We start from the raw sequence: 27,675 nt of genomic DNA, 5'->3' as shown, positions 1-27,675 counted from the left end.
CTGCCATCACGGTGACATCGCTGCCAGCCAATGGGACGCTGGCGCGGGCGAGGCGGGCCGGGCGGCGCCGCCATTTTGTGAGTCTATAACACGGAGCGGTTGGGCTCGTTCCTGCTATTCCGGCGCCTCCGCTCCCTTCCCGACGGGTCTCCTCCGTGTGCAATGGACGGGTGAGTCCCGCCCAGCCCGGGGCCCCGGCGCGGCTTGGGGCCCGGGAGTCGCCCCTGAATGGAGGGGGCGCGGCGGGCGCGCGGGACCCGCGCCGGGGGTCGGGGCGTTACCGGCGGGGCGGAGTGGGGGGGGGGGGGCGGCCGCGTGTGAGGCGAGGGGGGGAGGGGACGCCGTTACCTGCGGTGCGGGGGAGGGGGTGCCCGTTGCGCGGCCGCGGCGCCCCTCACCGCAACCCCCGGGGCCGCTCCGTTCCGCCCTCCCCCGCGCTCCGCCGCCCCCGCGGGCAGGGCGCGTCCGGCGGGCGGGCGGGCGAGGGCTGCGGCGGCGCCGCCGCCCGCACCGGGGGGCGGCTCGGGCCGCACCTGGCGGCCGGGGCGGCGGCCGCGCTGCCATTGTGCGGCGGGGCGGCGCTCCGCTGCTCCGGCTCGTATTCGTTATCGATCCGTCGCTTGCCGCGCGGCCGGTGAACGAGGCGACGCCGCCGGGACCCGGCGGAGCCCCCGGGTTAACCAGCCCCCTCCCCAGGCGAGACTCCGCGACTCGGGTTTGCAGGGGCACGTGCTTTTTTATTATTATTTTTCCTTTTTTATATTTACCTCGTTTGATTTATTTTTATCTTTTTAAGAGCACGATGCTGGGCGCCATTTACTTCTCTTTAGTCACCTCCTCCCGTGTCCGGGTGCACAAACGTTTACTTTAAACTGCTTTATGAAGGCAGCGTGATCAGAAACGAGCTCTCCATGCTGCTCTTGAGTCCCAAATAGTGATCTGAGTTCTCCGTGGTGTTTTGGGGCTTTATTTACCTTATGTTATAAAGAATGCAATCATCACAGTTAGATAAATAAAAAGGCAAAGTTCTGTTAAAAGCCTCCCTATAAACTGTGTTTTCCAGAACTTTAATTACGGGAAGCCTGGTGAGTGCCTCCTGTCTTGCCTCGGTATTAGCCTGGTGCCAATTAAGCACGGTCACATGTCAGGCTTTTAACCCTTTGGAAAGGTCGGTTTCGGTACTGTTTTCATCTCTAAAATAACACACTGGGGTTTTTCAGTTAGCACTTCAGGCCTTTTGCACGTAAAGGAGCTTGCAGTCCCCCGTGCAGTCACTTCTGCTTGTAAGAAGTTGCTCAACTTGAGCGGGGACTGAAAAAACACTTCCCCATGTGAAACCATCCATTTTAATGTTAAAAATCTCTTTGCTTAGCAGCGTGGTCAGTGTAGTTCCCGGGAAAGCTAACTTGCTGTGCACGTAAACTCGCTCTTAATTTACCGTAGAAACTCGAGCAGAGCATCAAGTCTTGAAATTTTAATTATTAATTACCTCTTAAAGCTCTCAGCGCAGGATATGTTTACCCTGGGGAAGCTGTATTTGTGTTGAAATTTCAGTAGTTTCTTCTGAAAATGCTTTTTTTGTTTTCTGTCTCATTGGCAGTGTGTGGCCTCTCTCAGTGGGCTCTTGCATCTACTTCTCATACCTAAAATGATACTTAGTTGCAGTTTTCCAAAGTTCTTTTTGAATATGTTCTTTGTTGAAGCATGCAAGGGGTTCATATACAAAGACTGCTTTGGAAAATGGCCTAGAGGTGTTGTTTGGTGCAGTTTATTTTTTTCTCTCCTTTAGCACATTGGAAACTCCCATTTCACATAAATAGTAATTTTTGTGAAAGGCTTTATTAGCTGTTTTTTATTACTTCATTAATTTCCAGGTATGGATTCCACACTTGAGGTTGTTAGAATCAAGAGAATGCAGCTTAAAAACTAATAGCTTATAGAGGGGAGATGGGAGTTGCAAATGTACTGCACAATATTATTGGTGCTTGCTTCATGTTGCGCTCGTGATCATGTAGGTTACAGAAATATTCCAGGATTCAGTGATTTCTGGCAAATAAAAATGTTCTTCCTGTTGGGTAATTTTAAATGTTCTCCCCTGTTAAAGCTACTTTATGTAAAACATTTCCTGTGTATGAGGCCCACAAGAGGAACAGGAAGTAAGAGAAATTGCTTAGGGGTAAGTTCGAGAGCTTTAGAAACGATAGATTCTTGCTCTTTTTAGGCTCTGTTGGAAAGATTTAAGGTTATGAAAGTTGCAGGGCAAAAATGTATGTATTTTAATTGAAGAAATGTGTTCTCATAGAAGATTTAGTAATGTTAACAAAATGATTATGATTCTTTAAATTAATTGTGTACAGATGGGTTTAATTGGTTCATTCCTGCTGGCCCTCAAGGCGCAGCCGATCCCATCTGTCTGTCGGTGACCAGACAGCGGGGGTTAGACCCCGCGTTCTCATACAGCGGTGTTGAAGGAGGCTGAAAGAGGGAGCGTCGTGTCCTTCCTGGCAGCACATGGGTTAGGCTGCAAATTGCTGGGCTATGATGACATGGCAGGTCGGGCTCGAGGAGGAAGTATGAGGAGCTGAGCTGGCTCGAACTGGTGCTGTGGCTTATTTGTGGAGCTGCTGAAACATGGATGATTTAATAAGATTGAGCAATGCTTAATTCCCTGAAAAATCATGAAGTGTTGCAGGCATGCAGGGGAAAAAAGAACTAGTTAAATTAAGTACTTTGGCGTTAAATCACTCAAATGGTAGAATTGTTTCTGAATCTTCCAGATTTCATGCTGCTGTTTAAAAACAACTACCATGCCTTCTACCTTTCTGCCATGTCTCCCTAAAATTCCTGGAGATCTATTAGTGTGGATTTGGATCCTTTATGTGCATACTGTGGTGTCAGCTATTGCAAAGATGGGTCAAAGCATGCAGCGCAATGTGTATGGCAAGCCTATAAACCCACCATTTCAGCTGTCCATTTTTTTCTACAATGCGGCTTTACCGTGATTTGGAGCTTTTTAAAAAAACACACGTTATACATAAGGGTATATTTGAAGTTCTTGGTCCGTGTTGAGTCCTTCACCACGCCTCACTCTATGGGTAATGTGGAGCTTGGGAAGCTCCTGGGCTGGGGCTTCCAGGTGGGCAAGTTGGTAACTCTGATCCCATCAATGGAAGAAGCTGCTCTAGTGGATGTGTTTGCTGCTGGCAAGGGTCTGCACGAGCCATCTGAGATGCAGGAAAAAGGTTTAGATGCATGCATTAGAATAACATGAAAAGTTACTCTACTTTTCACGCTGGTTAGCTAGTCAGAAAGTCTCAGTTTCAGGTTTAAAAGTATGTGCTAGATTAATAACTGTGTTTGCTTTTCTTGGTGTCTGTTAGAAAAGCACGGTGTGCGTTTCCTCTGCAGCAGTGGGTCAGGGAGCTCTGCACAGGGCGCCGCGGCCAGAGCTGTCTGCCCCTCTTGTGGTTCTAGCTGCCCCTTGCTGGGTCTGCACCCAGTGCCTGCTGCTCCTGTTTGCCTCAGGCCACGCTCCAGGCTCTGCTGGTCTTTGCTGCTTAGCTGTGGTACCACTGGGGTTGCAGCATTAGTCTCTTTCACTCTAGAAGTGAAAATTTCTGTAGAGATAGAGCCCTTTTACGTCCCAGCAAAGGTTATTTTAACTGCTTTAATTATAGGTGCGCTGAGAGCTGCGGAAGCAGATGCTGGAGCTGGCTCTGGATGCTGTGCCCCTGCCCAGGGCCGGCTTCTGTCCTCGCCGCGTTCCTGCGCAGAATGCCGGGCTTTGTGAACGCGGCCTTTGGGTTCTGCCCTCCCTGCCGCGCTGGCAGAAAGAGCTGAGAGGAAGGGGAAGGGCTGCCGTTCTCTAGCACTGCTGGGTCTTGGGTCTCCACCATCACCATCTAATAATTTTTCCTTGTATAAACTGTCCTTGGCTCACTTGCAAAGACAACTGTGCACTTTGACTTGCTTTTTTTCTTACTACTGTAAACTATGCTGGATATTTGTGGCAAACCTATCTAACTTTTTAATCCTTTTCTTTCTTTTTTCTACAGCATTGTCCAAGATATAACAGTTGGTACAAAGGTAGGCACTTCTCACTTTTTCTCTCTTTTTACACTGCTCAGCATCTGACTTAGTTTTAGCCTCACCAAATGTAGATCTTCAGCTTTAAAGGGTTATTTCTGGTACCACATAAATTGCTTTTAACTAGGGGGTAACTTAGCTTCACGTGCATTTAAAACTTTTATTATGGCTCAGCACTTAGCTCTTGGCATTTGGACATTGATTATCAACCATCAGAACTTTACTGCATGTAGAAACAGCCCTTCCCCTACGAAAACTTCAAGCCACGCTTCTGATTTGTATAGCAGGCAATGCTTCTCAATGCAGAAATGGTCCTTTCTTTCTGGGGAGCTCTCTTAATGTAAATTCTTATTTAGTTATGTCAAATCTGTGTGCTATGAAAAATCACAAGTATTTAGCTTATTTAGCTGTTGATTTTTATCTCTTGCAAGTACAGTAAATATGACCTTTACCCTTCTGGTCTCGGGTTTTGAAAGTGCAGACCTAGCCCTGAAACTCAAAGTGCTGACAGGAGCCTCCTTATCTCTGGTGCATGGTAATAGCCTGTTGTGTTCACAGGATAAAAGCTCATTCCTGTGAAATGCTAAACTGGAATGTGCAGTATAGACTGGCACTCCTTCATGTGTTAGGAGGTTTTTTATTTTACTTAGTGAACATTGCTACTAATGTTCTGGAATCAGGATTACAGCAAGTTCAGCCCTGTAAGTTTTTTATTAGGTAGTGCGTGTGAGTGAGCCCTCAAAGTAGTAATCTGACAGCCTTTTAATGGCCTGAATTCTGTGTTAGCTTCTTTATTATTAACACAAATGAAGCAGAGTTGCAAGTGGAAACTTGAATGTAGGCTGGTGAGCTGATGCAATGTGTGATAGGGCTAATTTTTTAAGTAGAGTTGAGCTTGTGTAGATGAGCTCTGTTGAATCTATGTAAGTAAATTAAAAATTAGATAAGTTTTTTCTAGACAGCAAAGTTTTTAATATTGAGGAGACAGAATTACGTGCTACTGATATTGTTAAGTGTTAGGCCTATGTGTTAGTGCTTTGGAATTTCTGAGAAGCAAATGAAGGGGATCTGTTTGACAGTTGTAGGGGGACGGATGGTTTAGCATTTTCTACTATCGGTAGCGGAGACTTGGATTATGATCTTAGTGACACTTTAGTGTCTGGTTTTGGTTGAGACTTTCTGCAAGAGGGAATTCAGCCTGTTGTCAAAGCAGAAAAGCCTGAGCTTTTTACAGTCGAGTTGGCTGATAGTCCAACTGTCAAGGCTTAATTAAGCCTAAGTCATCACTCGACTGCTGTAGTCCAGTTCCATTACATCTCTGTATGAAAGCAGACTGCTTGGTGTAAGTCCCTGTAGTCAATTATAACAACATATAATCCTAGGTTGCTGCAGTTTTAAGTCTTTATATAACTAAACTTGACCAGGAAGCCTCTGAAACTCTAGTCTTCTCTATGAATCTTGGGAAGCCTCAGGATGTGATATTGCAGGCTCCCCCACCTCCATCCACAGGGTGACTTCAGTCACCTGGAGGAATAGAGTCGAGGTGTCTCAGATGGGGACTGGCACAGGACAAACCCCAGCTCCTCTGCTGGTAGTTGTGCAGTAGCGAGGAGAGTGGCGAGAGGTGGCTGCGTTAAAAATGAGCATTCTTGGCAAGAGAGACAAGGTGGGTTTTGAGGAAGATGAATCAAAATTTAGAGTGACTGAAGCAAAAAAGTGAATCATCTCATAAAGGTAAGTTTAAAAAATTTTTGAAATAGTTGTGCATCTGATTGTATTTGAATAAGGTACTGAGTGTGCCAGTGTAGTTCATTGAATACAAACTGTTCTTTAATATTTTGCTATAACATATTATGCATGTCATGGATTTTGCTTTAAATAAGCTTGAATCCTATTTACAAGCACAGTTAGCAAAAAAAAAAAAAAAAAAGTTTTATGCCTGTACATGCCTGTGTGCAGCTGGTTGGCCTATATCCTGTGGCTCTTCTACTATGGAAGATCATCTGACTGCAAGGTTCTTACGTGGAGGGGCTTTCAGGCTCTTCACTGCTTTAAAAGGATGTGTAGTCAAACCATGTGTGTGTTACTTGTTAAAAATGCTTCCCTTGGTGGTAAGTGTGAAACCTCACTGGCTACAGCTCTTGTGAAGTTGTCATTGCTCTTGTTATCTTGTTGCCTTTGGGTTTTTAATTCAGTAGTTTGAAGATACTGCAGAAACTTTCTGTAATATCACAAAAGCCTTTCAGTGATCTCCCTGCTGAAATTTTAGAGATAGGGCTTTCTTCCTTCAGCATCACTTGTCTCATCCCTTGGGCATCACTGAAATCACTTAAAGAATTAGCTGATTTTTCTCCTCCCTATTCAGAGGCAGATGTTCTTTGTAAGTGCCTACTAACTTAAAGCAATGCAGTGGAACTACAGTTTTGTGTTCTGTTGAATTTATCAAACTTAATGGAAACAGGAATCAGCTGGGAATGGAACTACCTTGCTGATGCCCACTCCTGGAGCTGCACTCACAAGATCTTGCAGCCTGAGCCCCTAAGTGAAGGGCACGCAAAGCTGGGTTGGAAGACTGCCTTTAATCTGACATGTAAATTTATTCATTCTTATGTATGTACAAAGAAGGCAGAAACAGTATTTCATTTGATTTATTAAGGTATTAGAGAGGATTACAGTCCTAAAAAACCTGTCAGCTGTCTCAGTGTACTATTAAGCAGCATTTTAATAAGAGAATAGTGGAAACCTTTTCAACTGTTCTGCTAGTGTAACTGGAGTGTACCAAAGCCGGGGAAATCTCAGACAAACAGGAAAAAGTGCCTATAATTTCAGGAAACATCATTGACAAAAAAGTCAGAAACACTTTAGGGTGGCAGCTTTAGTTGCCTTCGTCAGGTAAAGCTTTCCAGATTGCTACGGTCTAACTTTGAAGTTAAAGATTTTGTTAAAGTATGTATCATTTCACTCTGCTGTCTTAAAAGGCAGGATGCTAGCATTTTTGGAAAGGTTTTCTCCCATCCTAGTTACCTATTACAGATACTTGCACTTGGTTGTATTCTTTGTTCTTAGGTTTTCACTCTATTTATGTTCTGTAATGTAACTATTCAGAATAATAGTCTTCAGGCTGCCCCAATACTCTGATGGTTTAGTTCTAAAGGACTTTACAGTAAGGTTTTTATCAGCATGATAATCCAAGTAGCCATTTTAGGGCTTTGTATTTAACCTAGTCCTGAGGCTCTTCAATTCAAAGTAGGAAACACATTAGAGCACTGCTGTGGGACTCAGGATGCCTAGCCTGGAATGTCCTGCAGATTAGAAACACATGATTTAGGACTTCTGTTTTCCTGTAATTTTGTTCCTATCTGAAAAGGAAGGAAGTTCATCTTTAAGATGGAGGCATTGTATTTGTACTTCTAAGGCAAAGTCCCTTGTAGTTACTGCTTTTAAGTGCTTTGAACAAGTTCACTCTTTTCTTTAATTTGCCTAAGTATCGCTTTATTTCTTTAGGCTGTAACGGTCTTTGAGCAGGTGAGACTTCCTAGAAAGTTCAGAGTTGTAATAATCATTAACTATAAGTTCTATTGCATTTCATAGATTAAAAATGCTGGAGGGGGGGGGAAAAAAAAAAAGCTGTGTGTTCAATATTCCTGTAGTGTTTTGACTAAGCTGAGCTGTTTGAAGGATGCATTTACAGCAAACCATTATGCTTCTAAGGCATTTGAAAAGTTAATTTTTAAAACAAGGTTTACTAGAGTGTGATACAGGCTGACTGTAGAAGTGATTTGTGGTCAAGCCAGGATCTTTGCCATGGGAACAGTAATTATGGCTGCAGGCAGAAAGCCAAGAATGTTGCGAGGAAATTCCAGTCCCCTCCTATGGCTTTAGCTGGAGGCTGCAACAAGCTGGCGCTTGTGGCCTCTCTGGATCAGGCATGATCACGCATGAGCCACATGGGCACAGCAAGGCACAGGCATGCTGAAACCTGTGGGCAAGCACTGTGTCAGGTGTGGCAAATAGTCCCATCCAATCTGCAGGATTTAAGTGGCACAATCAGTTTTTATACACCTGTGTCTGCAATTTATAGATAACTGCCCTTTGCAGGGGCAAGAGCTAAACTTTCCAGTGCACTACGAAACCTGTTTACTTCAACTTCTGTTACACTGAATTTACTGGTTGAAGCCCAGGTGTGAGGCACTGTAAGGCATGGTAAGACATTTCACAGGCATGGATTTTGCTTCATCCTTTTAATACTGCCACTCACAACTGTAGAGATTGGCTTCTTTTCTTTCTCCAAGTCAGTGACATCTATTTCAAGTGTGTGTGGTTTTTGTTTTGGTTTGGTTTTTGTCAGACTAGAAAATGCAGTTTGTGCTGGTGCTCCATTTGTCATCTGCTCAAAAAAAGCAAGGGGAGAGGCTTTGTTTAATGCTAGGGTTTATATGGCCTCGTGGTGTTTGTTTTACTCTTCTATCAAGCTTCCTGTTAAGACTCTAGCAGGGTCTGCGCTTGGTTCAGTGGCTGTGCTTGCTAATCCCCAGGTAGTGATTGCTCCTTTGCCAAAGCTGCTTCTGGTGGTTATGCAATCTCAATTTAGATGGGTTGAATTAGTGTGGCGCTGCTGGGCTCTCAGGTTCAATTTGCCATTTCATAGCTTTGTCTCAAAATAGTCTTTCAAGGGTTCTATTTTCTTTCCTGAATTATTCAGGCAGTATTTTTTCTTATGTTTGTAGAGTTTTACTAAAGCTCTACCTGCTTCAGAGTAATGACTTTAAAAACTCCGGGTTTGCTAATGGTTAAACTGCAGCTCCGGAGCAGTGTCTGCACTGGGTGTGTGCTACCCTACGGAGCAGGAATGACTGCATTGCTCCAGTGCTTGGAGTTCAGGAATTTGGGGCCATTTAAAGTGGCCACACCTTTTCTGGGCTCAAAGGGCAGGTTTGTTTCGCAGGGCGTCTCCATAGCAGCTCAGGCTGAGAATGAAAGTCAGGGAGGGATGAGGAGACAGTGCTGAGGATCTGGCTTTGCTCTGTGGATGCCTCGGCTCGGAGTCGCCCTCTGTGCAGAATCTCCCCTCTGGGCTCCATGAGCAATTGCTCATATGCAATAGCTAAGGCTTCAGTGTCTTTTAGGATCTCGGAGGTCTTATCTGCAACTGCAGAAAGAGTGCCAGCTCTTACAGCAATATGTACAGTAGGAAAATAATTGAGTGTCTCTTGGTAGCACCATGACCAACTAACCTAGTTCCAAAGCGCTGAAAATGTGTGGGGACCTGGTGTCCTTGCAGTGTCCTGGGGGAACCAGGCTCATTGGCCCCTCTGTGCAGGGATCAGAGTGAACCCTGTCCACACAAGACCGAGGCTGTGGCCGTTTAGACCACCCCTCCATGGTAGATCATGGGTGCTCGCTAGCCCCAGCTGAACAAAACCTAATAGTATAGGGTATATATTCATGCTATAGGCCTGCCAGAAACGCAAACGCTCCCCTTACAGATTGACTGTATCAGCATAGTGTCCTGACTGCTGGGTTGGATTTAATTTGGTGAATGATGTAGAGGTTTCTGCATTGGAATTAATATGTAAAGTTCAACCATAAACAGTCATGTAGTAAACGGATCTATTTTCGCAACTCTCATTTTGGGGTCTGATTGGATGATCAATTTTGTCTCAAGCAGGAGGCATGGAGGGATGGATGACAAACATCCCTACTTACAGGCAGGGAGACAACCAACATGTTTTACATACTAGTATCATAGTGCACTATTAAAATTCTACTTGGAGCCTGCAGTTTTTAGACTGTTTAAGTCATGTTAATGTTAACTCTCCAACTTGATTAGGACTGAAGGAGTAGGAAGTTGTGTCCACTGTTCTTCAGATGCATTTTCACAGGAAAATTGACTAACACGTTCTGTTTGACCAAGTTATAATGCTTGTTTTTACACTGCATTGCCTTTAAGTGGTCAAAGAGTATTTAAGACAGGAGGATAGAGAAGCCTGTGGGGGTCAATCAGTGAATCTTGCTGCAAGTAAGTCCTCTATGGAAGACAAGGAAAATTGGCCTCATTCTTCCTAGTAGTTTAAATTTAGTTCCACTCTTAGCTCTTGAATCTCAGCAAAAAATGTTGGCATGTAATATGATGAGTGTGAATGATGATGTCATCAGCCTGGATTTTGCTTATTAGTTTCTTTGCAGAGTTATTTGAGTTGTGAGCTGAAATCTCAGTATGTGTTCTTTAATTCATCCGGGGCTGAACTCATAGCATTCTTTAAGCATGCTTGAGATGCTCAATATTTTCTGCCTTCCTCCATTTTATTTTATTTTATTTTTTTTACCTCTTATCAGAGCGAAGGGTTCTTGTGAGCTTTTCTCCATGTTGGTGTATAACTGTGTAAACTATTGTGGTTTTCCATGGAGGAAAAGGAGCAGGAGAAGGAGACCTGTGTGCCCTGGGAGGGGACAGAGGCCCGAGGAGGAGTCGCTGCTGCCCTGTGCTCAGGGAGCCAGGAGGTGGCTTTTCCTGTAGGTTTTAGGTTTGCTCAGCCTGTGGCTTAGGGAAGTTTCTGAACAGGAATATTCAAGATTATAACTTAGAAAAATCTGAATCTTTAGAATTGTGACAGGCTTCTTTTCCCTGATTCAGAAAAGGGGATTGAAGCAAGGGGACCCAGAGCAGGGGGCTGTTATTTCATGTGGCTTGAGCAGTGGACCCTCTGTAGCCACAGTGCAGCAGACAGAACAAAGCTGCACAGAGATGCTCATTGTCACCTGGTAATAATTTTTGTGGCTAATCAGTGCTTTTTAGAAACAAATAGGCTTGTTCTGGATGAGATGAAATTTGGCAACACAACATGTACAAAAGGAAAAATTCTGGGAAGAGCTCAGTGACCACTGCTCCAATTGCTGTCCTTATCATTTGTGACTCCTTGCCATGCTGTGCGTGCTGCTCCGTGGCTTGCAGTATAAAAGATGTTATATTAAAGGGAGTTAATGTGGGGGGTGATTCTGCTGTAGCTGTACAATAAAATGCACTTAGCGTGTCCAACTTTTCTCCTGTACATAAGAGACCTTAGGTTACTTGCAGTTTCCCAGGCGCTGCAGTCTCCCCTCTCTGCATGCACTTCCAGCTGGGAAGTTCACAAATTGCTGCTGCTGCTTTTGATGTCGAACACTCATCCCCCTCTGCCTCCTGGCTCTGGTCGCAGTGGGCGGCAGAGAAGGTCTTCAAGATAAGAGGGGAGTGGATTTGGGATCTTTCATTAAAGCAGCGTGGACGTGTGGAAGTGGCAGTAAGCGTTCCTTGAAGTGCATTGCAAGCAAATTTTTAAATATATAAGAAAATGTTTATTTTAAACAAGTCATTAGGAAAGTTTTCATTCAGGAAATTTAAGTTCTTTCCATAATGGTCCAAATGTTTGTTTTCCAGTGTATAGTTTCCTAGTTTTGCTTCCATGACAGCCAAACAAGTGGGTTTGTTCTCTTAGCATTTCCGTGGTGGATCATAGGGATAGCTGTGTGTACTGCATAGGCACCTCGATTCATGTTAGGAATGTCTGAGCTGTGTGTGCTCAGAAATGTACACAGTGTCATTGGAGTTTTTGTTTAAAAAAAAAAAAAAAAAAAAAAGTTCAAGCCCCCTCGGGAATGTTGTCCATGGTTTCAGAGGCCCTTCAAGGCTCTTTTAGGTCAGTGAACTTCTGTCTGTATTTGTGGTTGTTTGCCATAGGTGTCCTTTTATATAGCCAATTGTAACTTGTGCCATGATGTAAAGTTTTTTTTTTTTTTGAAAGAGCATTTTCAAACTGGTGGATTTTTAACCTTGACTTATGCATTAATTTAATCAGAAAGATGGATCTCCCAGACTAGCTTGCCTCTGTACTTAAAAATCCAGGCTAATTAGAACAGGTGTTAAAGCCAATGCCTAATTACTGCTTAAGCTAGAACAAGGAGCCCTCCCTGGGTTACCCTTTGTGGAACCTCCCCAGTGTGTTGCAGATGACCAGAAGCCGCACATGAACCATGACTTTGGAACCTGTCCTGATTTCTCATTCAGTACATCAAAGTCCTGAGCTTGTCTTTGAAGAGTTAGCAGTGAGTAGTCAAACAAGAAATTCAAGAGTGGGGAAAAAATAAAGCTGTTTATAAAATATCTCTAATTTGGTGTTCTGGGGTTCCTTCTGTGACCTACTTTTTCAACCTGTTTACTGCTGGAGTAAGTGGAGAGCTTTTGTTGTCGCACAGATACTGTTACTGCACTTGCCACTAGATATAGGGCATGGTGAGCGATCGTGTTCCTGATGCTCACAGGATGAAATGGGGTCTGCTTTTATTGAGTTGGATGAGATTTAGCTGAGCCAGGGATGAACTTGGTTCTTTTCTTTCCCCTACATCTTCTAGAGGAAATCTTTTAGTAATCTGTTTGACTTTATTTGCAGGGAATGGAGGGAAGTGCCAGGCTGAGTGCAAATAGATGGAATTAGACCTGCCCTTACAAAGGGCTTGTGCCAAGTGGATTTCTCTGCTTTGTGATGCTAGTCTGTGTCTGTTAAATCTGTCTTTGGACTTTGCTCTAAAATGTTTGCTGAGGCTTTAGGGTACTCTGGTCCTCCTGGAAAGTGTTGCGGGCTTCTGAGGACTATGGCTGCAAGCAACAAAGTGATTTGATTTGTTTTCCCTTTTTTTGTGTGTGTGTACTAGAATTTAGATTATTGTATGCAGACTAATTTGCTGTTGTAAAATGTGAAAAGTAGCTACTTTTCTAGTCATTTGACTTTTGCTCTGGCCTTTGTGGGGGTAAGCATGAAAGAGTTCCATTTCTTTCAGTTCTCAGTTTCTCCAGGTTACATCTTTTCCTTGTCAGGTCGCAGTGCACATTTGTTTTCAAGATGGTTAAGTCATGCGCTAGTGCTTTTGACAACTTGTTTTTTTAGCTTTAAGAGTTTCTTACTCTTGGTAACTGCTTTGCCATTTCTGATAAGCTGCAGTATTGTTCTAGCTTAAACTAAAATGATGATAATCTTGTCTGATATCAGTAGTCAAATCTATCTCACTAGAAATACTAGGAGAGCTAATATCTGAACAGAGGACTTGATTTATTGCCTTCAGACAATCCTGAGGGTTCCTAATGCCGAGCTGAATGGAGCTAGTGGATAGTGCTGCATAATTGCTAAATTGGATTTTACTTGTATTTAATTTATGAAGGAGAGGTTGATTGCCTGCTGTCAGTATATTTGCACTTATGTTCATTTTTTTTGAACCTTAACTCAATTGTTCGTCTGCTTTCCAAGTACCTGAAGGGATTTTAGCAGAACGCTGTCAGCTTACCCATTCTTCTTTTCTTTTCCAGCGGGGATCTGACGAGCTTTTCACTGCTTGTGTTACTAACGGACCCTTTATCATGAGCGGCAACGCTTCCTCTGCAGGTAACATCGTCTGTAAGAACAGAAATTGGTTATTGGCATTGAAATGCTGTGAGGCCCTGCCCCCTACTTGTTTTAATTTTAAAATTACTCGTTTTTAGTGTTTGCTATTAGGCTGTAAGGCTGAGCTGAAGGTTATAAAGTTCTACCCTATAGCATTAAAGGGTTAGTGGCTTGAATAAAAAAGGACAGTTGCTGAAATGATTTCACAGGAATTAGAACATGCAGTTTGTGCTGAAAAATGGTGCAGCTCTAGCACAGTTGAATTAATGTAGGAAAATTTTGATGTATATAATAGCTTTTTATTACTTCTACATTATGTTAGATTCCTAAGTAACCCTATCTGAGAGGGAATGCTTGGGTGCTGAGTCTAGACCTTTTCTCTGTGCTTGTTCCAGTGCCTGGAATTGTCCTGCTTTGAGCTGCCATTACCCTTCGAGTCCCTTTATGCTCTGCCCAAGTGTGGCCTCCCTGTCCACTAATGCGTTTGCTCCTGTGCTGCTGACACCTCCCCTGTGTGCAGTCCAGTTAATTCATGATCCAAAACAATTTTGTATTTGTTGTTTTAATATCACTTACTTTAAGATGTGCTCCTCATGCTGCTTCATTGTCTGCAGTGCCGGTCAAAGGGAAAAAAGAAAAAGCAGCTGTCAGGAATTGGTGGCTGGGACCAAAGGGAAGCGGAGCTGCGGGTGGGTGGAGTTGTGTGTGTACTCAGTAAACAAGCTGCAAAATGGCCACTGGAGAGCTGATTCCATTGCTGTGGCATTCTGCTACGTCACTCGTGTCACTCATGTAATTTGAAAAATGAGCAAAACCACACGTCTTCAAACTCTGTTTAAATGGGACCGTGGTACAGTCTAATGCGGAGAGTGATAATTGGCTGGGGAGCACACACTGCGTGTGAATGTGGTAAATATGTCAATGTTTTATTAAACCCGCTCTAATAAGCAGTGATTTTTGCTTTCCATAGCTAATGGAAACGACAGCAAAAAATTCAAAGGTGATAGTAGAAGTGCTGGGGTCCCATCTCGAGTAATCCACGTCCGTAAACTCCCCAGTGACGTCACGGAGGCAGAGGTCATTTCTTTGGGCTTACCTTTTGGCAAGGTCACCAATCTTCTAATGTTGAAAGGAAAAAATCAGGTATTGTTTGAAATTGAAAGTAATGATCATGTCAAACTTGATGATTTGTCATCAGTAAACCACATGCAAATTGTTTAAACAACTGTCATGCATTAGGAGTCAATGACTTCTGCATACTGTATTTTACTTTTCCATGATTATTTTGTGAGCTGTATAAAATGCTATTTTCAGACTGTACAAGGAGTTCAGTTCGTAATTCTAGGTTGTCGTTTATAATTGGCATTATGCTTGGGTTTAAATTACAGACTAGGTAAATGACTTGGACAACAGTGGCATGAGTTGGCTTTTTTTCACTTGGACTTCTTGATAGCCGAGTAGCCCCAAGTGTGAACTTTGCAGGCTGAGGATACCTTTACAGATACACCAAATGAGCTGGGTAAAGTCAAGATACGCTTGGGTGATGCAGGAGGTGTGGACTAATTTGGTGACTAAAATTGTCTCTTACAAATTAATGAGTAAAGAAGCAAGCCAACTTTAATCATCACATAAGATACTACATCGTTAATATTAATTATGAAAATGTGCCTCTATTAGATGTTGCATGGCATGTTTATATGAACGTATTTAATATAATGACTCCTTACAACCCTTTGCATTTTTTTGCTTAAGTAGAGCAAGTCCATAAAGGTATGAAAGAATGAGTAAGTTTACAGAGAATTATGAGGTCTCTTAATATGATAATAAGTTAAGAATCTGGGCTGTCACTCTAGTATGAAAACCTTGAATGTAAATGCAGTAGTCGTTACAAAACTGACGCAATTCAATTAGAAGTAAAGCTGTTTTTCAAGTTATTGTACTATGATATTTTCAAGTGTTAACACTGTGTCCTAGCATGAGCTGCTTTGATAATATCTGGATGTTTTGGATTGGACTTCTCTGCAGGCTTTCATCGAAATGAATACGGAGGAGGCAGCCAACACCATGGTAAACTATTATACCACAGTCACTCCAGTTCTTCGAAGCCAGCCCATCTACATTCAGTTCTCCAACCACAAGGAGCTCAAAACAGACAACTCTCCAAACCAAGCAGTTAGTTTTCTTTACGTTGACGTATTGGTGGGAGGGGCGGACGTGGTTCTTGCCTGCTGCTTTGGTTTGTGCTGCTGGTGTAGGCATGAAAGGGTTTCAAGGGATTTGATTTAACTGTGATAGTGCTGAGCAGAGCAGGTTGTTTCCTGTCAAATTGAACACAAACTTCTGATGGGGTTTGGGAGCCTGGCTTTCAAAATAAAGTGCTCTTGCTTGTATCTTTCCTTTTACCTATGTTTTTTCATATGCTACTTGGAAACAGGAGGGATGAAATCATGATATCTACCAGTGGTTTCTAGCTTAAGGACTCTGTAAGGGTTTTAACTCAAAAACTGTCAGATGAGCTACTAAAACTGGCCTGAAATGTCAGGGGAAGAAAATACAATCACAAATACAAGGTTATGAGAATCAATGTATTACCATTCTTTAATTAAAAACAATAACTGAATAGATATCTAAAGATTGAACTTGGAAAAAGTTTGTAATATTTGAAGCTTTATATAAAATGAAGCTCTAGGGTGAAATTCTGCTTTCAGTACATGCAGTGCTCATGCAATGCATTGCTAATGAGCATTAGCTTTTGCAGGCAGCACTCGAACACAGCAGTTCTTGGTGCTTTGTCTGTGCTATCTAGAGTTTCAGTGAAAGACAGATACTTTGCATAGAGTAAAAGGTTCCCTTTTTGGCTCAGCTCGTATTGGCATTCATTCAGGACAAGAACACTGGAAAGAAGTTCAAGTTACTTGTGCCTCCTTATCAGGGTTGTTTTCCTAGTGCATTCAGCTTGCCTCCTCTCACTTTTCAGACTGACATTCATCAGGATCTAATGTTGCGGAGATGAAATGCTACTTGGTGCATATAACAAAAGCAGAATTTAATGTGCAATGCTGAGCCCATTATTACAACATACATATAACAGGGACTCTTCCCATTTTTTTTTCCAAGTCTCTTTCACTCCTGGATCCCTATAGCAGCTGTGTGTTTGTCTTGCAGCGTAGTAGCTTATAGATGGGAATCTCGGGATGCGTTCCTGCAAGCAGGAGTGGGTGTCTAACGGGATGTTTGGTTCTGCAGCGTGCCCAAGCAGCTCTGCAAGCAGTGAACACTGTTCAGACCGGAAACCTCGCGCTGCCGGCCTCCGCGGCAGCTGTGGATGCAGGAATGGCGATGGCTGGCCAGAGCCCTGTCCTGAGGATCATTGTGGAGAATCTCTTCTACCCTGTCACTCTAGATGTTCTGCATCAGGTAAAACATGTTACAACAACATCTGGTATACAACTACTAGTGTATTTGCAACATAAGTGTTAACAGCATGTTCTTATCCATCTAAAACAAATTTTGAAGTGAGCAGCTCTGAACATATCCCTCAAAGCTCTGCTTTCCAGACCATAGTGCCCATGAGAATTTTTTTGTCCCCATCTGTCTAAACTTTAATTTCCAGAGGCTTGGTTGATGGTTCATCAGCATCCATACTGGTACTTTCAAGACAGCTCTTGAAACTGTAGCTAGGATTTAGAGGAAGTAGCTGTCAGATTCCACTTTTCTGAGAAATACCAGGTTATGAAGGTGTTTGAATCTTCCTGTATAAGAATTAGTAAGACAAAACCAACCCTTTTTTATTAAGGGAGCACTTCAGTAACTATGTTTTAATCTGAACAAAACACCTACAGGGTAGTTTAGAAACTCAAATACTTAAACTGAACAACTTAATAGGAAGAAAAGATAAAAACTTTTTTGCTTATAGTAGTGGGGGATAAATGAAATTGCCCTATTGGAAATAAGATAACAATGCATACAAATATTATCTTGCAGATTTTTTCCAAGTTTGGTACAGTCTTGAAAATAATTACATTCACAAAGAACAACCAATTTCAAGCCCTGCTACAATATGCTGATCCAGTGAGTGCTCAGCATGCCAAACTGGTGAGTAGTGTTTGCATTGCTAAAAGCAAGCTTTAGAATTTAAATAATTCAGGTATTTATTAATGTAGATCAACTTTAGGAATTAACATTTTTGGAATATTTGCTGTTGTATTATGTTTGTGCAAGCATTGATACAGTGGCATGTTGCACATACAAGTGGGTGGGAATTTCACCTTTAGAAGAGTAGTATTTTGAGTAAATACTCTGAGGGGATAAAATGAAGAAAATGAAGAGACCAAAGTTTCCTGAGGTGAGGTAACACTTCACATTCTCAGATTTTTACCTGATTTAATATAAATGTACCTGGGGTAAAGAATTCTTTCTTTGCAGTCTTTAGATGGACAGAATATCTACAATGCCTGCTGTACACTGCGCATAGATTTCTCCAAGCTCACAAGTCTCAATGTAAAATATAACAATGATAAGAGCAGAGACTATACACGGCCAGACCTACCTTCTGGGGACAACCAGCCCTCTCTTGATCAGACCATGGCAGCTGCTTTTGGTGAGAATTCTTGAACCAGGGGCAGGACAAATGAACTGATACTTGTGTGAGTTGGGAAAGGGGTGGCAGTGTAATCCTAGTATATTTGGTCATGCAAAATTAGTCTTCTCTGATTAGAAAAGCTTGGGAACCAATGGATGAGAGTAGTGTGAAGTACTAGGACAGGTGTATGCATGCAGGTGCATGCTGTTACTGTGAAAGCTGTTGCTTTGTGTGAGGATTTCTAGATTTTGCTGCTTTCTGCACTTCTAGTGCCATCTGCTGTTCTGTCTACACTCTGTAATCAGCAATAATTTGGGATGTTGTAGCCTATAGCTTGAAAATGCTTAATGTTTATATTTAGGACTTAGCTTCCTGGTAAGTGCTCAAGTTGAAGGATAGAGACCTCAAGATATTCTGGCTGTGTATAGAGAGTTATCTTGCTATGGGTTTGATGTATAACGTTTATATCTCTTCCCAGGTGCCCCTGGAATAATTTCTGCCTCTCCATATGCAGGAGCTGGCTTTCCTCCTACCTTTGCAATTCCTCAGGCTGCAGGTACTGTATTTCGTAAGTTGGATTTTTTTTATATAGGTTCTCTGCTTATTTCTGGGTCTGTCTTGAGGCTTTAGAGCTAAGTAATGTTTTCTTTTGTTGGGGTTAGTCATGTAAATTTTGAATGCTGGCCTTAGGACGTAGAAGGGAATGATGTTTCAGTGTATAAACTCAACTAAGAATATAAAAATGTAGTTGAGTGGCCACAGGAAAGTCTAAATAGAAGAAACAGGTAGTAAAAGCATTGTTTAAAGTATTTGGGGTTGATGAGTAAGCCTTTTGTATTTAGACTCTCCTCTTAGAGTATTAAATTACTAAGTTTCTCTGTTTGAGAACTTGATTGCTATGAAAGCCGTCAGGTTCCATCCACTTCTAAATATCCTAAATAAAGCTAATATTTAAATATGAGCCTAATGATGCTTTTAAAGTTGCACTGTGAAACTGACAAGTTGTATATGACAAAATATTGCTTTTTTCAGAAATAACTATTTCAGGTTAAATGAGGTTCTAGGCACTAAATTCTCCTGTTGGAGTGTTAGTAAAATAAATTCGCATACTGAGCTAGCGACTCTTCTGTTACTTGATTAGAATTTCCTTGCTTGTGACAAATGAATCAAAGTGCCCAGCCACTAATGTTTTGACAATATTTTGTCCCATTGGGTAGATGAACAGTGCCACATTGAGAATTAATTTCATTTAACCATGAGCAGATGAGGACTAAAGTTCCTTCCTTTAGAGGGCTCATACTGTGAGGTGCCAAATGTTACTGAGCATCCTGAAAATGTGTATAAATGAAACTTAAATGTTCCTTCATCCCAGAAGGAATTAGCTAATGGTAGCATATGATATCTGACCTAAATGCATGGTTAAAGAACGAAGCATTTTTGGCATGCACCAGTCGGAAAGACCTTTTCATATGCATTGCTTGTGACACTTTCCTGCACCAACAGAACTGAGGCTTTGTGCTGATTCTGCTTGTAAAACATGCAAAATATTGTGGTTAACACTGTGTGGAGAGGCATCTGTTAAGCACCAGGCACTGCAAGAGCAAATATTACTAGAAATTATAACACGTCCTGTGGCACCAGAATTGGAGTCTCCTGTTGCTGCTCGAGTAGTTGACTGTGTTTTGAACTGTTACTTGCATGTTGAAGGAGGTGTGCTGTTCTCCCTTCTGGTGCAGCAAATACACTAGAGTACGTGCTGTTAACTTCTTTACTGGTTAATATTCTTTAATTTCAGGCTTGTCAGTTCCAAATGTTCATGGAGCACTAGCTCCTTTGGCTATCCCAGCAGCTGCAGCGGCTGCAGCAGGACGGATTGCCATTCCCGGCCTCACTGGGGCAGGGAACTCCGTTCTGCTGGTTAGCAATCTGAATCCTGAGGTTAGTGGAGTCCTAATTTTACTTTTTTTCCTCCTTCCTGTTACCTCTGCTTTCACTTTCTGAACACAGATTTTGCTGAAACTCATTGAAAGTGAAATCCTACTGTATCCTAAAGGAAACGGCAAAACCAGAAAAGCAGATGACATGGGCTCTGCCAGTTCTAAACCTCAAAGCAGATCAGTACTCTAGTTGCTGAGGAGAAATGGGAAGTCTGTCTCAAATTGAACTTTGCTCTTCTTTGAAAGCCAAGGGTGCTGCCTGCCTGCTCTTGTCCCATAAAGACTACAAAGCCTGTCCCTTCCTCCCTCTTATTTGGAATCTCCCTGCCACTTCCATGGCATAGTGTCATTTGGGTCACAGAGAAGTCATGTCCATTCTTCCCCCTACCCCTCCCTCTTAGCATGTTCTAGTTGTTAATATATTAATTCAGAGCTACAGAGAGAGTTCATTCTGACCTTTACTCTTTCTGTGTAGTGTCTGGACCCCTGCCAGCTTGACTTTGTCGTACCTGTGCAGTATTTTCTTTGCCATGTGCTTGCACATTTAATTTTTTTCCTTTCCAAGATTCCTGGAAGTTTTTCCTTAGTTAAACCCTTAACAACTCAGTTCACATTTTCAATTCTGTTTAACTTATCTCAATGAGTTGAAATATTTGGGCTTCTTAAATGAAGCAACTAAAATTGAATAAAAATCTTTAATGAAAGATTCCATGAGATAATTTGATAAAGAATATCTTGGATTTTTAAGTCAGTTCTTGTCTCTGTCAGCCTGAAAGTGTAGAATTTTTTACTGTGTGTAATAGAGTATGCTGAGACTCTGATGGAAAACAGTAACTGGTGGGACTGCACACACAGTACTACTTTGTAAAGCTATAAAACTTACCAGCAATGTCAGAGCAACCCAAAACCTCTTTTGAATCAAAAGGGGAAGTCTGGATGTGATGAAGAATAATCAAAAATATTTAACTCTTGATGACATTAACCAATTGAATTAGTATTTCAGAATTCTTTTTTTATCTATCATTACTGTTTTCTCCAGGGCATGAAATAATGGCATGGACTGTGGCAAGCTTTGGTTGGTATGAGTTGTTCTCTCTACCTAGGAACTCTTGGGCTGCTCCAGGAACTGTCGTCTTTGGCTTGGTCCCAGTGACTTGCTCTACAGGCAAAAACCTTAAATGTTAAGAGCTGGCATTGGTTTTGCCCAATTTAATATGGCCAAGTGTGTTTTTCTTGTGGTGATTCTGCATTGACAAGGTGACAGTGATAGGAGCATAGCATAGTCTTTTATCCTATATAAATTGCATATGTTCACAGCTCCTAAGAGCACTGTATAAACAATGTGCACAGTTCTTATTTAAATAGGAGCAACCAGTTATTTCATGCCTTGTATATTTTGATGAGCTCTTCACTGTCCATCCAGCTTATCTTTGGGCTAGAGAGACTTTGATACTTGGACTGAAGCTGAGAACTAACAGACCTAAAACTTTTTTCCATTGCTTGTATAATCAGTGTTGTAGAAACTTACCTATGCCACAACCAGTTAGTTAAGAGACAGTATTCCTCTAGAGTGACTCCTTTGTAACATGGGGCTTTTTCCTCGCTCAGAATCATGGAAATTAAAATTAATTCCACTTACCATTTTTACAATGGATGGAGGAAGTCTGGATACCTCGACTTGCACTACCTTTTACTTTAAATGCAGGCTTCTGTCTGCATGTTATGTAGTGCTGTCATGGGGAACAGAGATGCTATTTCTGCTCTTGATATTCTGGCCGAGTAATAATTTCTGCATTGGGAAATCAACCCATTGAGAAAGATGGAAGGGAAGAGTTTTTTCTAGTAAATGTATTAATAAGCTCCTTTATAGCAAGCACTTCTACTACTTTGAGGTTTTTTTTTTTTTTTTTTTTCCTGATTAAATAGTACAGCTGCTCCTCAATCTTCTGCGTTAGGAGCAATGATTCATATTCAAATTGGACTCCTCTTTGGTTACACCTAAATATCCAATATAGACTCCTTCCTCTAGGTGCTTATCTTAAAGGAGCAAACACAGCTGTATTGTTTCTGAATTGATCCACAAAGGCATTTCTTCTAAGAAATGCTTGGAAATAGTGAAAACAATATTTTGATTGTGGTTTTACAGAATACTGCAGTTTAATTCGGTATTGAAGCCAGTAGAAGTCACTCTGTTGTGATACTGTCTCCTATCTCTTTGTATATCTTAAGTAAAAATGCCTTTTCTTTATCATTGTGTTCCACTAGGTAAAACCTATTAACTGTTTCTGTAAACAAATATTGTATGTAGAATTCTATAAATCTGACTGATGGAACACTACATATTTCCTTATGTATTTACTGACCTGTGTTTTTTGCTACTTTTTTCTTTTCTCCCCCATCCCTGAATTTTTTTTTCTTCCCCTGATCCGGAATTTCTTTGCCAACTGACTGCACGGTACTTCTGCTTCCTGTTGTTGCTTGAAACAAAATAAAAACATTCCCCTTCCAAAAAAAAAAAAAAAAAAACCCTGCTCTTCGGAAACCAACCTGCCCTTCAATATTAACCATCTTGAAAACTTCATCATCCATCAACCAATTTCGCCATTTCCTGCGGGGACTCTGCCCTTCCTCGTTGTGGACGATTTGTGCAACCTCGCTCTCCCCTTCGATTCCTTACCTCTTCCCTGTCCCTCCGCTGCCTTGCTCTGCTGTTCTCTAAAGAGAGTTACACCCCAATGCCTCTTTATTCTTTTCGGTATGTTATTATTCACACTTTTTATTACCTTGTTTTTCATTTATTTGAGATTACTTTTTTGATACTTCAAAAATGTACAGTTTGCAGTTTGCCATTTTTGAATGCGTAATTTCGTTTTTACATTGTTTACCTAGTTTGCTATTTAATTTTAGTTTGCCTTTATTTTATGTTCAGTTATGCATGGTTTATTGCTTTGCATGTCTTTTAAGAGTTTTAAATTGTGGTAGCATGCTAAATTTGTCCAGTCTTCTGGCAGTTAGATTTTTGCTTTTTGCTGAAACCCAGTATCTTTTCTTTAATGTATTGTTCCATTATTATTCTGCTATATAAAATGTTCCTTAAGTAGAGCAGAATAAGTAAACATGGTTGGAATGAGATCAGTTCTGGTTGTGAATGAATGTTTTTGCTGTTGGATTGATTAGCTAATGCTAAGTTGAATGAGATTTCATTTTGTCCTACCTAAGACTGTTTTTGTTCCTCACTTTCTGAAGGAGTCTATGGTGATGTGCAGAGGGTGAAGATTTTATTTAATAAGAAAGAGAATGCCCTAGTTCAGATGGCTGATGGAAACCAGGCTCAGCTTGGTAAGCAAGCTTAATTATATCAGATTGCAAACATGTTAAGAGACCTAATGACCACTCCAAGTTTTATGGAGTGCTATCATCGTTTCTCTTAGAAAAACAGCAAAAAAAACACTCAATGTCAGTACTTAATTACTTGCCTGTATATGTAGTTTGGGTATAGTGCTAGCCTGGAGGAGGTATAGTATGTTTGTGTCAGAAAATTGTACTGGGGAGGGAAAATAAGGCAGAGAAAATGCCTGTGTGCAATTCCTAGCGCATGTGATATTTGCATAGGGAAGAAATGGAGGGAAATTCTAGTTTGGCTTGAAACATGAGGGGAGAACTGAAGCTGATGCTTTCTTTAACTGTTGCAGCCATGAGTCATTTAAATGGTCAGAAGCTTCACGGGAAGCCAATCCGTATAACTCTGTCCAAGCACCAGACAGTACAGCTTCCCCGTGAGGGGCAGGAAGACCAGGGTCTGACCAAGGATTATGGAAATTCTCCTCTCCATCGTTTCAAGAAACCAGGCTCCAAAAATTTCCAAAACATCTTCCCCCCTTCTGCCACTCTTCATCTGTCCAATATTCCGTAAGTATCTGCATGGAGTATAATAATTGAAAGTGTGTGTAATTGAAGTTTATTTCAAGGTGAATATAGTCAGCTTTTCACTGTTGGCAGGAGTAAAGTTTGTCCATCTTCCTGCAGTTCCGCAGTTTTGCCAGCCCATGGAATTACTGACAGATGATTTAGAACAGGGACTGGTGAGGATTGTGTGTATACAGTTGACTGGAAAAAAAAATGATCATTCTCTTTCAGACCTTCAATAACTGAAGAAGACCTCAAGATGCTATTTTCAAGCAATGGTGGGATGGTCAAAGGATTCAAATTCTTCCAGTAAGTTGTTGGGTTTTTTGTTTTGTTTTTTTCTTATGGCCCAGCCTACCTCATGCTGAGCTCTGTAAGGGTAGTAGAAGCACTTACCAGTAATCTTGACTGAAAATTAACTTGGGGTAAGTTAAAGGTGAGCAGAATTATTTTTGTATTTGACTCCTGTAGAATAAAGAATTCTGAGGTGTAACACTCGGTTTGAGTGCATGGTGAGTATGCTGAGCAAATGAAATCCGATTTAAGGTGGCTGAGTTGCTTGGATGTGCATGTTTATCGTGCAGACTTATTCTTCCATATAAAAGGAAAGAAATGGATTTCAATTACCCAAGTAGCTGTGAAGTAAGATGTCTGCCTTGCCTTCTTGAGTGCTAGACAAGAAAACTTGCATAGAGTTAGACTCAACAAATAATGTTACTAAACATAAATTTCTGCCTTGTCAGGAAGGACCGTAAAATGGCTCTGATCCAGATGGGCTCTGTGGAAGAAGCAATTCAGTCGCTCATTGACCTTCATAATCACGACCTTGGGGAGAATCATCACCTGCGTGTGTCCTTCTCAAAGTCCACCATTTAAAGCTTTGGAAGGCATGAGACAAAATGGACTTGACTTAAAACCTCTTGGGTTCAGCCTTAACCTTAGAGGGCTGAACACTAGGGTTTCAACTTCCATCATTCCAGAAAAAAAAAAAAGCCACTTTAAAAATGCAGCTGAAGTGACCTTAAAAGACCAGAGATTTTATTTTTTTAAGGAGAAATCAGTTTACCGGTTTTTAAAAAAGAAAATTAAATCTAATTCATATTGCTAACCTTGTGGTGATGGGTAACAATCTTGACTGTTCAAATAAAAATCACAAGTTAAAGTTTACACTTTGGAACCTGCTCTGGGAAAACTCCCCTCCCCTCCTGCTCCTCCTCCCCTCAAAAAGCAGATCCTAACAAGTTTATCAGGTTTCACATTGATGCCTTTTTTATTTTCTTTACCCATCCATGCCTTGAAAGACCTAAAACCACTGTGTAAATTCACTTTAGCGCCTTGGAGTCAGGATTTTGCAAAATGCATGGTGTGTAGGAGTTCCCAACTCCCCCAGCACAAAAATAAGTTGCATTGATCTTACCTAAACTGTGCATCTGCTATCCTGTGCCTTAAACTTCTTTTCTTTTGGGGAAAACATCTGAACTGTAGGGATTTGATTGGGAGAGTTAAGGGGAATGAATGAGCTCTGACTTACCAGATCTGTTTACTGTAAAAAGGACAAGTGAAGCTGGCAAGTGGATAAAGAAAATACTGGGCTTTGACTCTTTAGGCAGTTGTATCCCACAGTCCATGAAATGTCTCGATCTGCGTAGTATCATGTATCTTCATGCCACTTTCCAATTCGCATGTGGTTTATCTCTATCTGCAAACTTTTCAAGTGGGAGTTATTTAAGATCCTTTTTTTGTAACATTCAGACTAAGCAGAAAGGTCTGGGTGGGGAAGCATTCCCATGACCAAATTACATTCCAATGTCAATAGCAAATCACCAGGCTCTGCCCTTCACAAGAGCATTGATCAAGATATGAAATTAACCACTGTTGGACACTTGTGAAGACGAATCATTAAGAGTTTGTCTAAATTGTGTGTGTGTGTATATATATATCTAAATACTTGGCTAGGATTTGAAAAATTATTGAATGTCCCACATTTAGAAAGGTGTTCATGTGAGTCACCTTCGTGCCCCTGATTTGAGATTAACAAGACCAATGTAGCTCTGCCATCATTCTTATAGCATGTCTTCAGCATTTGAGCTTTTTGTTTTAATTCTTGTATTATACTTTTGATGCAGTTGCTGTCATCTGTGCCTAGCAATATTTCCAGTTGACCAAATATTCTAATCTCTTTATATGCAAAAGAAATAGTTTAAGTACCTTTTTATAGAACGATAAGATGGTATAAACGTAATCTAAATTTACTCCTTTGTGGTATTACCCTTGTATACTGTACTTTCTTATTTTATTTTATTTTTTTGTAATTGAAACTGTAGGGCAGGAATTTAGTTATCAGGCTGAGGTCATGACTGAGGATGAGTAATGTAATGAATTGATCAACCGTGGTAAGCGAAGCAGATTTTTAAAGCAAAGTGTTTTGAGATAAGAAGCACAAATGGCTTGTGAATTTAAGTAAAAAGACCCAGGCTAAAGTTTTTACTTTTTTTAAACTGCAAGCCCAAATCTTTTTAAGTTACAGGAAGGGAATTTATTAAAAGTAGAACGCAGCAGATCGTTTTTTCCCAGATTATACTTTTTTTCCTGGCTTACAATTCTTTTTTCAGGCCATTCTGCCTTCTATTTTGTATAATCCGATGTTGCCTTACGTTTCCCTCTAACCTGCAACCTGTTCGGATGCAAAATAACAAGAATCTTGTACTTTTTTTTCAGGGTTTTTCTGCAAATTGTGGACCAAAGTTTGTTTTTTAATTGTCTTAGTGTTGCAAGTTACGATTTCCTCGCTTAGTGTGGGAGCTCTTGACTTGCCTGGCACTGAGTGTTTGGAAAAGTCTTAACTTTTCTTAGTTCCTCCCTGAAGTCTCGAGGATGTGAATTATGCTGGAGAAGTGTGTGAAGTCTGAGTGAGGGTTCAGCTTGGGTTGCTGGCATGAGGGTGCTGAGACTCGTCTGCCTTCGTGTCCAGCTTGTGGCTGAAAGGAGTGTGAAACCATCCTAAATAAAAGCATTGCCCCTGGTTGAGCTGGAAAAAAAGCTCAGCTGAAATATGGTTTCAGTTACCTGCAAATTGGGATAAGCTGGTTAGTGAAAAGCTCTGTCACCTGCTGCTTTTCACAGCTCTTTGCATCTTATCCCCAGTGGGGCAGATTTGGAGGTCTTGGTGACTGTCCCGTTGCCTTCCTCCTCCTCTGCCTTCCTCCGCAGATGGACGAGGGCGGATCGGTTCCTCCTGCAGCCCCGGAGCGCCGGCTGTTCCAGCGGCCTCCTTGACCGTGTCCATGCACAATCCAAGCAGCAACAACCGTGGTTTAGCTTGGGAACACAATCAACCTCACCCAAGACGCTGGGAAGAGGCTTATTGGAATGAAACCTGTCTGGTGGCCTTTACCCCGACCTGCTCAGCACACAGGCTATGTGTATTTTGCAAAATGCAATTGAGGTAACCCCCGAACCCAGACAATTGTGGGTTTTTCCTTTGGATCCCTGTGTTTGCATGTAAAGAATGTGAGTAACAAAAGGGTGTACATATTTATAATTTTTTTATACCTGTTGTAAGACATGAGGGGGCAGCAAAACCCAGTTTTTTATGGTGAACAGATGTATTGTATATTTTGATAACAGCTATTACAGGTTCAGTATTGTGGAAGGTGGGGTGGGAGGGGAAGCATCCACAACATCAGAATTCCATTGCCTCTTTCAAAGAATGTTTGTAATGCAAAAAGATGAAATTAAAACTATTTTATAA

General features: G+C 41.5%; 1 protein-coding gene across 3 annotated transcripts; it reads left to right on the top strand.

Annotated features, from left to right (window-relative positions):
• The first annotated feature begins 73 nt into the window (after positions 1–73).
• PTBP1 (polypyrimidine tract binding protein 1) lies at positions 74–26,013 on the top strand. 3 transcript variants are annotated; one of them, XM_088526747.1, is made up of 15 exons: positions 74–170; positions 4,056–4,086; positions 13,424–13,499; positions 14,470–14,642; positions 15,525–15,671; positions 16,746–16,916; positions 17,484–17,594; positions 17,925–18,099; positions 18,560–18,637; positions 19,877–20,019; positions 22,740–22,773; positions 23,265–23,357; positions 23,711–23,927; positions 24,156–24,233; positions 24,668–26,013. In XM_088526747.1, the coding sequence occupies exons 1-15, from the start codon at positions 163–165 to the stop codon at positions 24,798–24,800; spliced, it is 1,668 nt and encodes a 555-aa protein (XP_088382873.1). In that variant the 5' UTR covers positions 74–162; the 3' UTR covers positions 24,801–26,013. The 3 variants fall into 3 exon arrangements, with proteins under 3 accessions (XP_088382873.1, XP_088382872.1, XP_088382874.1); XM_088526746.1 differs by having other exon boundaries at positions 18,560–18,649; XM_088526748.1 differs by lacking the exon at positions 4,056–4,086 and having other exon boundaries at positions 18,560–18,649.
• Positions 26,014–27,675: the final 1,662 nt, after the last annotated feature.

Source organism: Tinamus guttatus, unplaced genomic scaffold, assembly GCF_059628265.1.
Source record: "Tinamus guttatus ecotype Peru unplaced genomic scaffold, ASM5962826v1 Tinamus_guttatus_pri_ptg000254l, whole genome shotgun sequence".
In the NCBI taxonomy this organism is placed as follows: Eukaryota; Metazoa; Chordata; class Aves; order Tinamiformes; family Tinamidae; genus Tinamus; species Tinamus guttatus.
This window is presented reverse-complemented; position numbering and strand designations above follow the sequence as displayed.